This window comes from Athene noctua, chromosome 1, assembly GCF_965140245.1.
Source record: "Athene noctua chromosome 1, bAthNoc1.hap1.1, whole genome shotgun sequence".
In the NCBI taxonomy this organism is placed as follows: domain Eukaryota; kingdom Metazoa; phylum Chordata; class Aves; order Strigiformes; family Strigidae; genus Athene; species Athene noctua.
In genome coordinates this window covers 173,695,804-173,709,857 of record NC_134037.1, presented here as the reverse complement: position 1 = coordinate 173,709,857, position 14,054 = coordinate 173,695,804, and the positions used below count along the sequence as shown (strand labels likewise).

The 14,054-nt window shown below is 41.2% G+C and overlaps 1 protein-coding gene across 13 annotated transcripts in view; it reads right to left on the bottom strand.

Moving 5' to 3' along the window:
* Window positions 1-433: 433 nt before the first annotated feature.
* DMD (dystrophin) overlaps window positions 434-14,054 on the bottom strand; it is a 1,208,865-nt gene continuing 1,195,244 nt past the window's right edge. For 8 of the 13 annotated variants that reach the window (XM_074905425.1, XM_074905436.1, XM_074905445.1 and 5 more), the window contains one exon: window positions 434-2,937. In XM_074905425.1, the coding sequence (XP_074761526.1) occupies window positions 2,840-2,937 (98 nt within the window). In that variant the 3' untranslated portion in view covers window positions 434-2,839. Of the gene's footprint in view, window positions 2,938-9,200; window positions 9,233-14,054 lie in introns of all 13 variants that reach the window. The other 5 variants (XM_074905454.1, XM_074905489.1, XM_074905498.1 and 2 more) reach the window with 1 other exon arrangement.

Below are 14,054 nucleotides of genomic sequence, written 5' to 3'. Positions count from 1 at the left end.
GGAACATACACTTCCCAAAGCCCCGGAGAAGAGGGGTTTGCTAGCATTACGCCTGGTGGCAAGGAGACCATCACGTGCTGGATTGGTAAGTGAAGATCAATCTGATCTGAAGCTCCCTTCGGCTACAAGGCAGAAAGCGTGGGGCCAGCAATCTCCAAAAAGCTTGGGAAGCATAAAAACAGGAGGTCCACAACTTCAATAGGGGAGAAAAACCCAAACCAAGGAGGTAGAGCTGCTTTTCCTCTTCCAGCCAAACCCTGAGTGCTGCTGGCAGCACCCTGCCTGCCGGGGAGGAGGCCGAGGCACCAAGACGTTACTAACAAGGGGGTTTGGCAACTGGCATTAGGGGGTGCTGGGTGCACAGCCCGGGCGAGGACTGCTGGAGAGGAGACGCACTGGGTGACTGCTGAACCTCGATAAAAAATACTGCACCTTTTATAACATAATTGCGTGCTTTATTGATATACACAGTAAAGCAGTATATAATACAATAGTAAGGCATATATTTGGTGAAATTTGGTATGTTGTGAAAAAATGCAGTAAAACAGAAGTTTATAAAAATAATTAGTACATGTTACAGTGTTGGGTGTTAAAACACAATATATTATGATATCCAAGTAATAAACCAGTACTGAGTAACAATGAAATAACATGCCATATGGTATTTATGTATTCAACTACACTGATTATGTTTTACAGTTTAATACTTTGTCATTATAAGGAATATGAAATACTTCCCAAATTATGCTTAAAAAAGCAGCGATAAAGCTTTCAACTTTTTAAATATTTTTTGACAGACTCACTCCAAAACTAAGCTCTAGAAAGTAAAACAAACAAAACAAAACCCTGATGAAAACAACCGTGCAATCCATTTTTCCTCCATGTTTTTTCTGAAGAGAAGGTTTAATGTATAAGGGGAAAAAAAAGAAGAAACCCATCTCTTTCTCAGATCTCAATTTAAACCTTCTGATAAAAAAAGACCATGAGAAATACCGAGGGTTCTTATTGTAATAAAGTGTTAAAAAAGCTCTTTACTAGGAAAGCAGAGGTGTGTGGGGGGGATTGTACTTACTTTTTGTAAATGATTATTGTTGTTGGCATTATTTAAACGATGAGACCTGGTCACACAATGGACACGTGGTGATGATGTAACATTATCTGTACGTTATTGTCAGGAACACCACAAAACCAAAGTGAGGTAGAAATAGCATGACTAGCCATGTTTAATGTTAACTACCATTCAAAATAAAATCTTTCCCAAGTTTAATTACACTTCATACAAGAAGAGGTAACAGATTTTTTACTCTCGCAATATAAAGTCAGACGGTGTGTTTCTACGTATTCTAAGGTAAAATTAAAAGCTGGTAAAGGAAATGAAGTGGTAAAGCTTTTGCTGACAGCACCTCATACCCAAACCTACCTCTCACGAGCTGCAGTCAAGCTGGCTAATCTGTTTCGCTATCAGTTCCTCTCTTTCTCACATTATTATTAATTGTGCGGGATTACTTGTAGAGAGAAAAGGGGGAGGATAAAGGACCAGGGCCTTTGTTTGGGTGATAAATATCTCACGGAGCAGTGTGGCTACCTTCACCTGATCACTATACGCGCGCAAGAACAGCAGTAACTCTTCTACAGCCTTTCCCAAAGGTTGCTCGCAGCATTACAGCACCTTGGGACTGGCTGCTGTAGCAGGCTGAGACACGTACTGTGGAAAGCTCTGGTTTTATTTTCCAGAGAATTGAGCTGCTTCATGCTCATTAAGAGCACTGGGAGCTGGACAAGCAAAGATGCTCTGTGAGCACTCTGCAAGTGCTTCAGATCAGAAGCTGATCCCACAGGGAGTCAGGAGGGAACCTTTCCCTTTCTTCTCTCCTCTCCAGCAAAGGTGAGGCGAGCGATGGCAGCGGGTGGGGGAAAGCTGTACCCAGCTCCTGCTGAAGCACTGGCTGCTGGCCATGGCCAGCGGGGCACCGGACACCAAGGTCCAAAGGTTTAACCCAGTAAGGCAATTTCTACGTTCCTTTACTAATAGCATTCAGGAATCTAGTCAGCAGAGGAAATGCTGGCGCATAGGATGGTCATTAAACTCTTTCCTTCTTTCTTCTGGGGCTTTTCTGTTTTTTTCATTAATTTTTTGCAGGCTCTGTCATGTAATGTGCTCTTTCATTTAATTATTGCAAACTAGCTGCGTAATTAATGTAATTCTTCGTTTTACTGGAAAGAAGTGAAGCAACTACCTTAGTTAGAAGTTCAAGAGAAATTTTTTTTTAAGCCAGCCCTAGTCAGACAAAACCAATGAGAAATCAAGTTGGCTGTTTTGATGTCGCTGCAGGAAATACTTTTTTTCCTTTTTTCTCTTTGATAGGCAAGGAAAAGAACACAGGACATGAATCTCTCTGATGCAGTTACAGAGCTGAAATGATACTAAACAAATGCACTGCCTCAGGTTTTTTTTTTGGGTTTTTTTAAAGGGGGTTTCTATAAACAATTATTTTTATAAAGCACACTTTAGTTTACAATCTTTCATTATAACTGTTATAAATTTTTTTTAAACAACCCGAAATGCGTTCCATATAAAGAAATGGCAAGTTAATTAGCTATCAAGATTTTACATGTAGTTTTCTTATAATTTTTGTACAATTGCATAGACGTGTAAAACCTGCCATTGTTAACAAAACAGTAACAGACTTAGGAAACTACTGAAATCTACAGTATAGTACCACTACCCTTCACAAAAATATAGATTTGTTTTCTTGTAAACTCTTACAGTCTAATCCTCTTTGTAGTATGAATATTATAAAAACCATGCGGGACGCCTGAAGTTGTAAAACACATCTTGCTATTCTAACACCTTGTCGTCAGTCATCACTGTCACTAAGGTTTCCATCGCTCTTCCCAAGTCGCCTGCCATGTGGAAAAGGCTCCCTACATTGTGGCCTGAAAAAGAACGTCAGAGAAGAGGAAATTAAACAAAGAAGACATGGCAGCAGACTAGTAGGAACATTTTACAGAAAAGGCTGAGCACAGATCCATCCGTGTACCGCTCGCTGCCGTCCCCAGTGGAGTACACCAGAGAGTACTTTCCAAAAGTCTCCTAGATGAGTCTAGTATGTTGCTGTTAGCAAAAGTTTTGCAGAACACTTAACAGCAATAGTACTCTGAATGGCTACGGTAAACTATGTTGACAATAAGCCAGCACACTTGTGTTCCAAACAAACCCCCTGTAGGGTAGAGGCAGTATCACTACAAATGTTCACCAAGAGTAACGATTAAATCCATTGACATCACAGAAAAGTTTCCAACTGGTGCTGCAAGTGTTTGACAATTCAATGTTCTATCAAAGAGAAAAACAGAAAACAAACAGATCAGCAGTAATTAACTAAATCATTAAACCCAAGAGGTCCCAGCAATATACCTGCGGGGATAGCTAAAATGACAACGAAACTGAATGGCTGCAGATCAATCCTTATAAAAATATCCTTTGCAGTCCAGCAGAAACAAAGATGCCACAATTATCAAGCAGCTACCATACAGTGGTTCACTTGTGCATTTCTCCTCACCTGCAGCCACTGTAAAGCCCTAAGATGATATAACCACAACACAGGGTCCTCCTACACAGAAGCGATAGATGAACACAGAGCACAATTTTGGAGATGAAACCTGTAACTTTTTCTCACATTCATTTTACCACGGCTGCAGATAAAAGGAAAGGTAGCAACGCTGATCAGCAGTAAGAAATGGCTTCAACACCAGAGACTAAGCAGACATGAAGGCAGGGCAATTAAATTGCCCAAAGTTGCCATTTTAGGCACTTTGCAGATCCTGCCTGGCCTCCAGCTGCTGTTCAGAAGAGTGTGGGTCTCCCGCAAGTCCCGTGTCAGATCTGCAGCCCTCTATGACTGCCTCAAACACCCTCTAGCATCTCAAACGACAGAGACATCACGGTTTAAACAACTGAATCCCATCTGGATTTCCCTCCTTGAAAAAGCATGACTGAAGAGGGAGATTTCTTGCAAGGACAAGGAGGAATGAGCAGACAGAAGGTCTTAAAACAAGCAGAAGGAAATTATACTCCACACAGCACGTAATTGTATTACTGAACTCATCGCCACAGGCTGATGTTGAGGCCAAACACATAAATGAGTTTAAAAAGGAGTTAGAAAATAATCACTGAAGAAAGATTTATTTAGATGCAAAGAAGTGCATGTGACCTCCAACTCAAGAAGTCCCCAAGCTGCAGAGTGCCAGTAACTGAATGTATCTATCAGGGGAAGTATTACTCAGTAAAATTGTATGTTGCTATGGCCTCAGGGCAACAGATTTGATTTGATTTACCCCCTTGGAGTAGTTGCAATAGAGTATCTGTCTGGAAAAACATGGGGGGGTGCAGTGCCATCTGCCCACAGCCCTGCTTCCCAGGAATGCTTTGCATCAGCGTGGATGCCGAGTCCTCACCACAGTCCTTGAGAAAGGAGCACCCAAATGAAGAAAGGGCATGACCATGGTATCCAGGGTACACATTCCATGCAGCCCCTACCTGTAATGTGCTGGAGCCTGACTGTTACCATTGCCCATCTACATGGTGGGTGTCCCTCCTGACACAACTGTCTTCTCTAACAACAGGAATTAACCTTCCCTGTGGGGCAAATCAAACTCACCATCCTGTTCCAAGTGTTCAAATATTATGGTAGTTCTGCACAGCTGAATTTTCTACAGTACATAAGAGCTTGGGAGCGACTTAGTTAATATTCATCAACATTTATGGAATAGAAAAAAATTACCTAAGAAATATCCATAGAAGTTTGCTTCTTCTGGAGAACTGCTAACACCTTTTACATTTAAATGCTAGTTTCTAAAGTGTTTGTTTGTTTGGTTGGTTGGTTTTTTTACACAAAACTATGCTGTACCTAAATGATAACTACTCAATAAGCTGCCCATTTGATAGTGAGCTGTGTTATGCATGGGGCACCGTTTGCCAGGTATCAATGGAAAGAAATACTTGGTTCTAATCTCGTGACATTTTGCTAATTGCACTAAAGCAGAGAGAAAGAGATGCATCAAACAGCAATTTCATCCATAAATCATTAATGTATAGTCATCCTGTTCATCCTAAGCAAAAACTTGTAATTTGCTCATCAGCACGTCAAGTAACAGCTTAGGAAAAATCCCTGCCAAATTTTGGTCAAAACATAACTTACCTTAAAGTAGTTGTATGCTACCACATATATTTTAGATGTAAGGGATAATCTCTCTTACTGGCACCTTGCAGACTGAGATCAATCCAGCAAATTACACCATAGAAAGTGAAAATTTGACAAAGCCATACGAGAGCAAGAACATATTTTAGATGGGAGATGCTTACATAAACAGAAAAGTAACTGCCACTGATTTGCTTTATTTACTTGAAACTCTGACACAGCTCACGTACATTTGTAGCACGTGCTCTCAAGGCTTTAGTGGAACAACTCTGGTATAACTAGGGTCACCTGTAGCATCCCCACAAACATCTCAACCCTGAAAACTACTTCCAAGAAATCTACAGGCTTTCAATGTTCTTCTTCTCACCTGCAGCATCTTACAGTCATGAGACAGGGCAGTGCTGATCGTTGTAACTGGCTAGCCAGCCATGAGAGGCACTGCTGCCTGCGGGGTCACAGTCTATCGTTCAGATCTGTTGTGATCTGTTGTTTCTAGAAACAATGATGGGACTCCAGGGCTCTTCAGCGACTCCAACACCACTCCTCCCCAGCTCAGGAAGAGCGGTCACCCTTCCATGGACTCAGAGCAACCCAAATTGCTAAACCCCATCTTCAGAAAAAATCAGTATTTGTTAATACTATTTTGTCCTGTCAGATAGAGAGCTGTAAAGCTAACAAAGGCAAACTGGTTTTACAGAAAGAGGCTAGGTATAGAAAGAATAGCTTCAATCAAAAACATAGAAGAAAAGCCTTTCAGAAGTATGCTACAGTAGGTCCAAACTGATAAATTGTTCAGGCAACTAAAACACGGGCTGCGACAACCTTATGCATCTAGGGATGCCTAGGTATTCTTTTAACATATAAAAATAACAGGGATGTCTGCTAGTCTTTTTTTTCTTTTCTCTGTTAATTGCTGCCATACTTTTGAAATAACCATGCTTCGAATCCAATCTCCCTCCACAAAAGCTGCACAGAGATGTGCCGGGTGATTAAGTAGACACGGCTGCTGCTCCCCCACACCATCCATGCTACCTCTCTAGCACAGGTCTTAATTTGCTCTTGCAGAAACACTGAACCACTGTGTGCCTCCTCCTGAGCCATCTGAGTTTACAGCTCAGAGCACGACCATAAACCACTGCTGACTGCAGTTTATGTTAATAGCTGGACTGTAAAGTGCAACAGCTTGGGGACCACAGTCTCCGGGGCAGTCATGGGAAGGGAGGACTGCCCAGCAGAGCTGGCACCATAGCTGTGCTCCGGCCACTCCACTGGCGAACCCTCAGCTGGGCGTTGCTGCACCGCCAGCAGTTTTTTTGCCTCTCTTGCAGATGGGAGTAACAGCTAGGTCAATCCAGACTGCAAATAGCTGAGAACAACATATGCAATAATCTCCCGGTACTGTATGTGTGATGAATGCATCCCCTTCTATAATGCCCGTTACGTAAATAAGAGCCCAAAATCACTGTTTCTACAGAGCTCTGCTTCCTCTACTTACTGAATACTTGCTTACTTGCCCTAAAATGGAAATATAGGACAGAAACATTTTAAATTAAAAAGCAAGTGAGAAAAATACTATCCCAAAAGTACTTACAAAAATATTAATCATAGCTTTACATTCATTGTTGTTCATATTTTTGAAGTAACACCACAAAAAATGGCATTAATTCCATTCTTTCTTTTTTCTTTTTTTTTTTAAAACATTAAAGCTGAGAAAGTTTTCTCCATGCTTGAGGTACTGAAAGATTGAAAGATGCTACCATTTAAGAAAAGGACTAGTGCACACTTTGAAATTCAGTGATAAAGCTCAAAATGGACATGGATGGTATTAACTTAGCCTTATAAAATGGAGGGAATACTAACACAGGTGCATTTGCTTTTACAGCAGAAGACACCTATTTCTGCAGACACTAACTGCATCACTTCTGGTCACATATAGAATGATGAGTTTCACATCTGCTGAATTTGCTTTAGAGGCTCTGCTGGAATGAAGGCCCTCGGGTGAGGGCACAGTAACTGAATAATGATCTACTACAGCTTGTCAGAGAAATAAATGTGGAGCATTCGGACTTGAAAGAGCGGATAGAAAGTAAATTAAGAAACTCAAATACAATGCAGTGCCTTTTTTAGCAGCACAGATTTCTAACCCTTCCCCAACAAAAGAAAAATCCTTCCTCTTGGTGGCTTGGATTTTTGATACCCTTATTTGTACCAAGTAATGCTATGAAATCCATGGGATTACACATGAAGACAATACCTAATGTGACTAATGGGATCAAAACCTGGCTGGGTGGGTTTTAAAACTGCATGATCTGCCTTTGCGCAAATGGATTCACACATAAAGCAAAAGCTGTTCTATACCTTAGCTCATGTACTTTGTAAGCAGGCAGAGAACTGCGTTTTATATTCAGCTCTACAAGTTATTAAGTCCCCTCTGCAACCGTCAGTAAACACAAATATGACTGGAGAGCGGTGAGTGGTTCAATGAAGTCACCTTTTTTAGGGTTAAGCTGCTGGAATGTGATCAGATAGGACATGTCCCTTTTTCTATTTTATTTTATTTTTTCTAATATTTGTATCAAATATGCCATCAGCAGCAGAAGGTTTTTCTGAATAATATGCATAAATATGAATGAGGATAGTGGAAATCAACAATCTATTTTGCTGAATTAGAGAACAATTCTCAGACTTTATGAACCGAGAACATATGCAGGGCTGAACAGGAAATAATTTCCATAAAATTTCTGGACTGGTGCAGTCTGTTGATGACAGCCCAAGCACCCTTTTTTGATCCATATGAGAGGATCTGCCATTTGAGGACAGACTTAACTTGCACTGAGGATCTTACACCTCGAAGTAGCTGGACCTGTGTCCGCTTCTACAGCCAATGCAGAGAACCACTGTATTTCAAAGCACTGCATTAGAACAAATCCCAGCTTTCCCAGGGTAGCCTGTCAGTGACTGGGGGTTCATAACAGCTCTGCTAAAAGCCCCAGTGCAGTGTGTTTCCATGAGCCTCCCTCTCCGCACCAGCAGAAGTCTGCAAACCAGGTTACCCTTCAATTTCTGCCTCATCCACACAAAACATCTTCTATGTGGGAAAGGTCATTTCGCAGCTACTTGCAATTGCACTCAGGCAGGCTCTGAATATTTTATCTTTAATAATAATTTTCGCTAGGAATTCATCTTTCAAACATTGTATCTGGTTGGCAAGTCAAGAGCAGCTTCACAGAGGAAAAACCAAGGCTCTTTGGAAATACTTTCAAAGGTGCTATGACAACACATTGCAAAACGTTTTCCTCCATTAACAAGCAGCGATGTACAAATTCTACAGTCTATTTTGCATCAAACCAACCATGTCCAGAGTGCACAGCGAAAACCATTGCATATTTGCATTGCTGAATACAACACTGTGGAGCTGGTAAATGTTAGTAGCATTCTTCATTCTGCAATAGTATATCAGGAAATTAAAACACCTGAATCTCTTATACCTCTCAACTCTCACTGTTCTAAAGAAAAATAAAAAACCTATTTAATAACTGGAGATGATGGTTGGCATATTGGCACATATATGTAAACACAATTGTGAGTATGTAAGCAGAACAGCAAGAGACATAGGTCTCCCTGCTGTGCTTACATACAAGAGCAACGGAACGTAAGTCGATACCGCAGCGTATTTGCTGATCGCATTTTATCACATAGAGGCTTAATTTCAGTGTTATTATTTTCTCCTCCCCATTCCTGAGTTTCCACCTCTGGGAGGATGTAAGAAAATGCAGATCCCTGAGCTGACATTGCCTCCACTGAAAGTTGAGAGGTACGCTACTGTTAGAGCACACATGGGGAATGCACTCAGCGAAATCAAACAAAACTCAAAGCAAAATAAAACCACCCCCGCCCTTCACCAAACCCAAGCAAACCCGTGCTGCCGTCACACGCATGCTGGGCACAGAAAGCAAGCTGTGACAAACAGAAGCCATGGCAGTGAGCCTGCATCTCACTAACCTCTCTCACTGGCTTTCCTGGGGCATTTCGTCCTTTAGGAACAGAGAGAGGAAGTGGAAGAAATATCAGCAAATAAAGGAAAAAAAACCACAGATGAATATATATTATATAGTAAGAGAGACTTCAATTTCCATTTAGGAATTTAATATAACTGCATTTCTGCTTTAAACTGAAATCCACTGATGATTCTGAGCCGATACATTCAAGAACAGTTCTGTCATCTGAGGCTTGGTTTTAACCTAGCAAAAACACTTGAGAAAACTACTAAAACTAACTTATGGACCTTTCAGTTGAGGATAAGGATTGCAGAGAAGATCTGAATTCCCTTTCTGAGCATTCAAATTTCCTCAATTTGAGTACTTCTACTAATCCTTATTAGTGGTAAAATTTTGTTTCCCCAACATCAAAACAATCCAGACACTTTACATTTTCTTATGGCCTATATACATATATACAGGTATACATTCATATATACACCTAAGTGTACACACACATTTCACACCTAGAGCTGTACACTGGAATATAACATGCTCGCATTCAAGATAAACATATTCCAAAAGGTTTTTCCAACAAGCTGATCAGCACGCATGGTAAAACTGAGGGTAGAAAGGGAGGAAGGGAAAAAAATAATCGTTAAAGTGGAAAAAAGGGAAAGTATCTCATCACTTTCAAGTTGTACTGCCAAAACAGAGGAGTCATTAATGTGTTTAGCTGAAAAGATGTTCCTGATAAACCTTTGCGGAAGTCATACTTTGATCACACTGATTCTTCCCAAACACGTATCATAGCATACTTGTTTTTAAGAAAAGAAACCTAGGTGTCAATCAACAGCAGAAACACTCCCCCACTCCCTTTCCCCTCACACAGCCAGTGACAATAAGATGCTTGCTGCCTCCTGAAGCAGCATCCCACCGTCACGGGTACACTACTGCAAGCACCGGTATGGCCAGACTTTGTATATAGCCTTAGGCGAGAAAGTCACTGCAGTAGATGCTGTTCAAGGAGAATGATCTTTGCCCCAGAGCTGTTGTAAACAATGTAATTGCAAATGACGTATGGGACAATGGGGAGAGAGGCAGATATATATAGGAGAACACACCAGTCAGCATAACAGTAACCTAATTGCTGCCCAGTTTTTTTCCTGGTACAGCAGTCTGCAGGAGAAGGGAAGGGAGACAATAAATAGCTTTGCAGGTATTTCACAAGGAACAGAACAAGGGTCAGCAAGAGAGCAAAGCTGAGCAGAGGTGGTAAAGGAGAGGAGGAGTGGGTGGAGGGAGTGAATGGCATCACTGACCACCACAGGTCCGAGCCACGGCTCAGCTGCAAACCCCAGGCAATGGAAATGGCTGGGGCAACCTCTGAAGGGTCTGGACAGCAAAGGGTACGATTTACACAACAGAGGAAGTTTTATTCCCTGCCTGCCGCTCTCCCTCTCCCCAGTAGCATACTTACTATTAGAAATTATAATAACAGCTTTGAAGTCATCCTCTGCATATGGGTTTTTATTCTGCTCCTAAGGGGAGCCTTGACTTTACCACATGTGCTGCTGGTGCACAGAGGTACCAGAGTGAGCTTGACGGACGGAAGAGATGCTGCTTCAGTTCTCACGACTTCACTTTGCAGGACTGCCTAACTCTCTCAGACTTACCTGGGCGCCTACATAGCCTGGCACTTTTATCAGGAGCCATGAATTCTCTAAAAAATGCCTCCCAGGAGGGAAGATGAGAACCTCTCACCAGTATAAATCATGTAACTGAAAATCCTTGAAAATGAAGATATACAAAATCCATTGCATACTTTGGTCTTCTGAGGAAGAGCCCCAAGGTTTAGATGAGTAGGCGGTCTACCTAAGGCCCCCAGAAACTGCAGTGTGGTGTGCAAGAGTCCTGGGGCACGAATGAGATCCAGCAGAAGATTGTTTGGCTTGGGTCAAGAGGAGAGAAGGAACTGCCAACATGCAAAATACTGAATGCTTTCGCAGGTCTTAAGAAATGCCTACCTGTCTGTACAAGCATCTAAAATTGCAGCTACGCAGTGTCTAATTTAAATATCTACATGAGACAGACTGGATTCTGCTTGAAAATGAATGTATTTAAAGGTAACTGGGATAGCTCTGCGCCACACAAAACAGCTGGTGAGGAAAGTCTGTGGTGAGTAACCAGCCTCAGAATTTGTTAAAAGCAACAAAGAGTAGCCCTACTACAGTAACAACAAAGTTCTTTTGGTGGAAGATTTAAAAGGGTTTAATGGATTTTACTTTATTTTCTTCTTTGAATATGAATGAATGCGTGTCTCTTAAGTTTTCAGGCAAGGAGTATGGTTTAGCATAAATTGCAGAGGAAGAAGATTGTCTGTATTGCTGCAGTTCTCTAAATTTGTATTCTACAAGCTATCAAAATACTGATACACAATCCACGGATGCCTAATTATCTATTATCTCTGCTCAAATCATGATTTCCTGCCCTTACAAAATAGAAGACTCTTTGTCTTTCTTGAAACTCTGTATGATACTATATCACAAGCAAAGGTACACAGAGAGTGACCAAACCCAAAAGCAGAGGCACTAATAAAATCTTCATGCATCTATGCAGATTTAGATCAAAGCAGAGAGCACAAAGCATCTACTGCACTGCCCCTTTCATTGAACTCTGGCTGCAGAGGGAAGAGATCTGGATCTACAAACAGCTTTTTTTCTTAAAAAATGTTGCTTGACATTTTGTTAAATTCATTAACATATTCCCAGTCTACATCAGGACTGAGGATTATAAATCATGAAAGATCTAGTCCCCCCCATCACCACCCCAGCAGAAATCTGCAGAGAAGCTCGGCCACTTCATTACTGTTGTGCCACAGGGGAGTGGCAAGGGATCTCAGTCATCTGGGCTCATTGATGTGGGATGTAGGACCATGGCACAGAGAAGGGATACAGTCCAGAAGGGGCCAGTGTAGCTCATCTGGAAGACTATTTCCAGAACACCCTACAGTATAATAACTCCAGGGTACTCTACCACTAATTCAGTAAAGTGTGAAAATAGAACTCATCATTGCAAGACGTTTTGCTGTCAGAGAAACTGTATTAGCTGCAGTGCTAAAAGTTTCTAGTTCCACTTAGGACATAAGTCCCATTCATGACAGAGTCTGGCTGATGCAAGAGTAAGATGAGAGAATGTGTCTGGTATGTTTTTATGTGACTGAGATAAAAATAAAACAAAACTTGTAAAAATACAGTGCTATTCTTAGTTCCATGTATTTATTGCTGTGGGGTATTGTAATTTCACTGCACAGGACATCTGTGTTAAGTAATACCATGTTAAATAATAACTGTGAATACTGATCCCTCTCCAAATGTTTTTACATGATGAGCCTCTTAGCTCTTTTGAGCCATCACGGTTTCGTTTCTAATCACTTCTTGGCTCCCACTTCCTCATTATCCACCAGCAAGGGCTCTGCAGTGAAAGTCTGGGAAGCTCTCTCACCAACTTCAGTTAGCTCAAGAACTTCTGCCCCTAAATTCCTCTCTGAGCATCATTCATAGAAAGCATTTGCCACAAAACCATAACCACAAAACACTGCCTGGTCCACCATGAGATCCACCCGAAGCAATGCAACTTGTTTGTCCTCAGTGCTGAAGGAAAGATGGATTTGGCTTTAAAAATACTGGCCTGCCAATCTTACTTTCTAACTGTGAACCAGTTCCCTGGAGATTTAGTAGCTTGGGCACAAATACAGCGTGAAAAATCTTTTCCTCTGTGGCCCATTATCAAGCAGGGTCAAATAAACCACTGAGGTGGTATTTAATGGTAGATTTCCACTACATGTCAGACCTCTGGCTTTGACATCTGTTTTGAGTTAGCATAGCAGCTGTTTGAAGCAGCTGCAGCAGTTGTGAATTTGCTGGGAGCAGCAAAGTAAAAGAGGAATGGATGGGGAACCTTGTAGATTAAAAAGAAAGAAAATTCCTTAAGGACAGCAATCATCAGGTATTCAGCAGAATTTCCCTCTCCAGAAATGAAACAGCTTTTGGTACCAACAGTCAGCTGTGCAAAGAACATGGAGGCCCTCTGCTCCTTAGGAAATGCCAAGAACTGCCAAAAGGTTAAACTGAAAAAAGAAAAATTCCTATAAGAGGTATACAGTAACACAGCAACCGTTGTTGCATCTGAGATCTGCTTATGAAGGTCTATGACACGACTTGTTTAAAACATGCTTCTCTAAAATACATTCAGAATGATGCTATGAAGCCTTGATGCCCTTTTAAAAACAACTCTATGCAGCAGAAGCCTGCAAAATATCACAATCAACAGAAATCTATCACCAGGTCAGTGACAATTAATTACTACTACATTTTACTGCTTTGTTTCAGAAGTCCAACGTAAGAGCTACTACTTGCTTTAGAAAACTATTTCCCTGTCAGAGCAAATCTTAATTGAGACGAAATAGTTTGTTTTTAATTTGTATCCTGTGATGTTCAACTATACATCTGTGCACCCAGGCACAATAATTCAGTCATCTTCTCTCTTCGCTGCTTATTCAGCTCTGAACTTTTCTAATGAACCAAAGCCTTCAGAGTCCAGTTCACTCTTGCCATATTGTTCTGCTCTCCTCCAAGTTATCACTATCCTAATGGCAACAGGATACCCAGAATTATGTCCCTGATTCAAAAGGCATATCACTCCCTATGCTGTGACATGCTGGAGCTATTTAGCTTGAAATTTAACATGTTTATTTTTACAGGCCACAAAGGAAACCCACATTTAATGTCCTGCCAGTAACTTCCCAGACCTTTTAATACATCCCTAGATTTCCTCATTGATTCCATGTATAAATTTCAGGCTATGTTATGGATACATT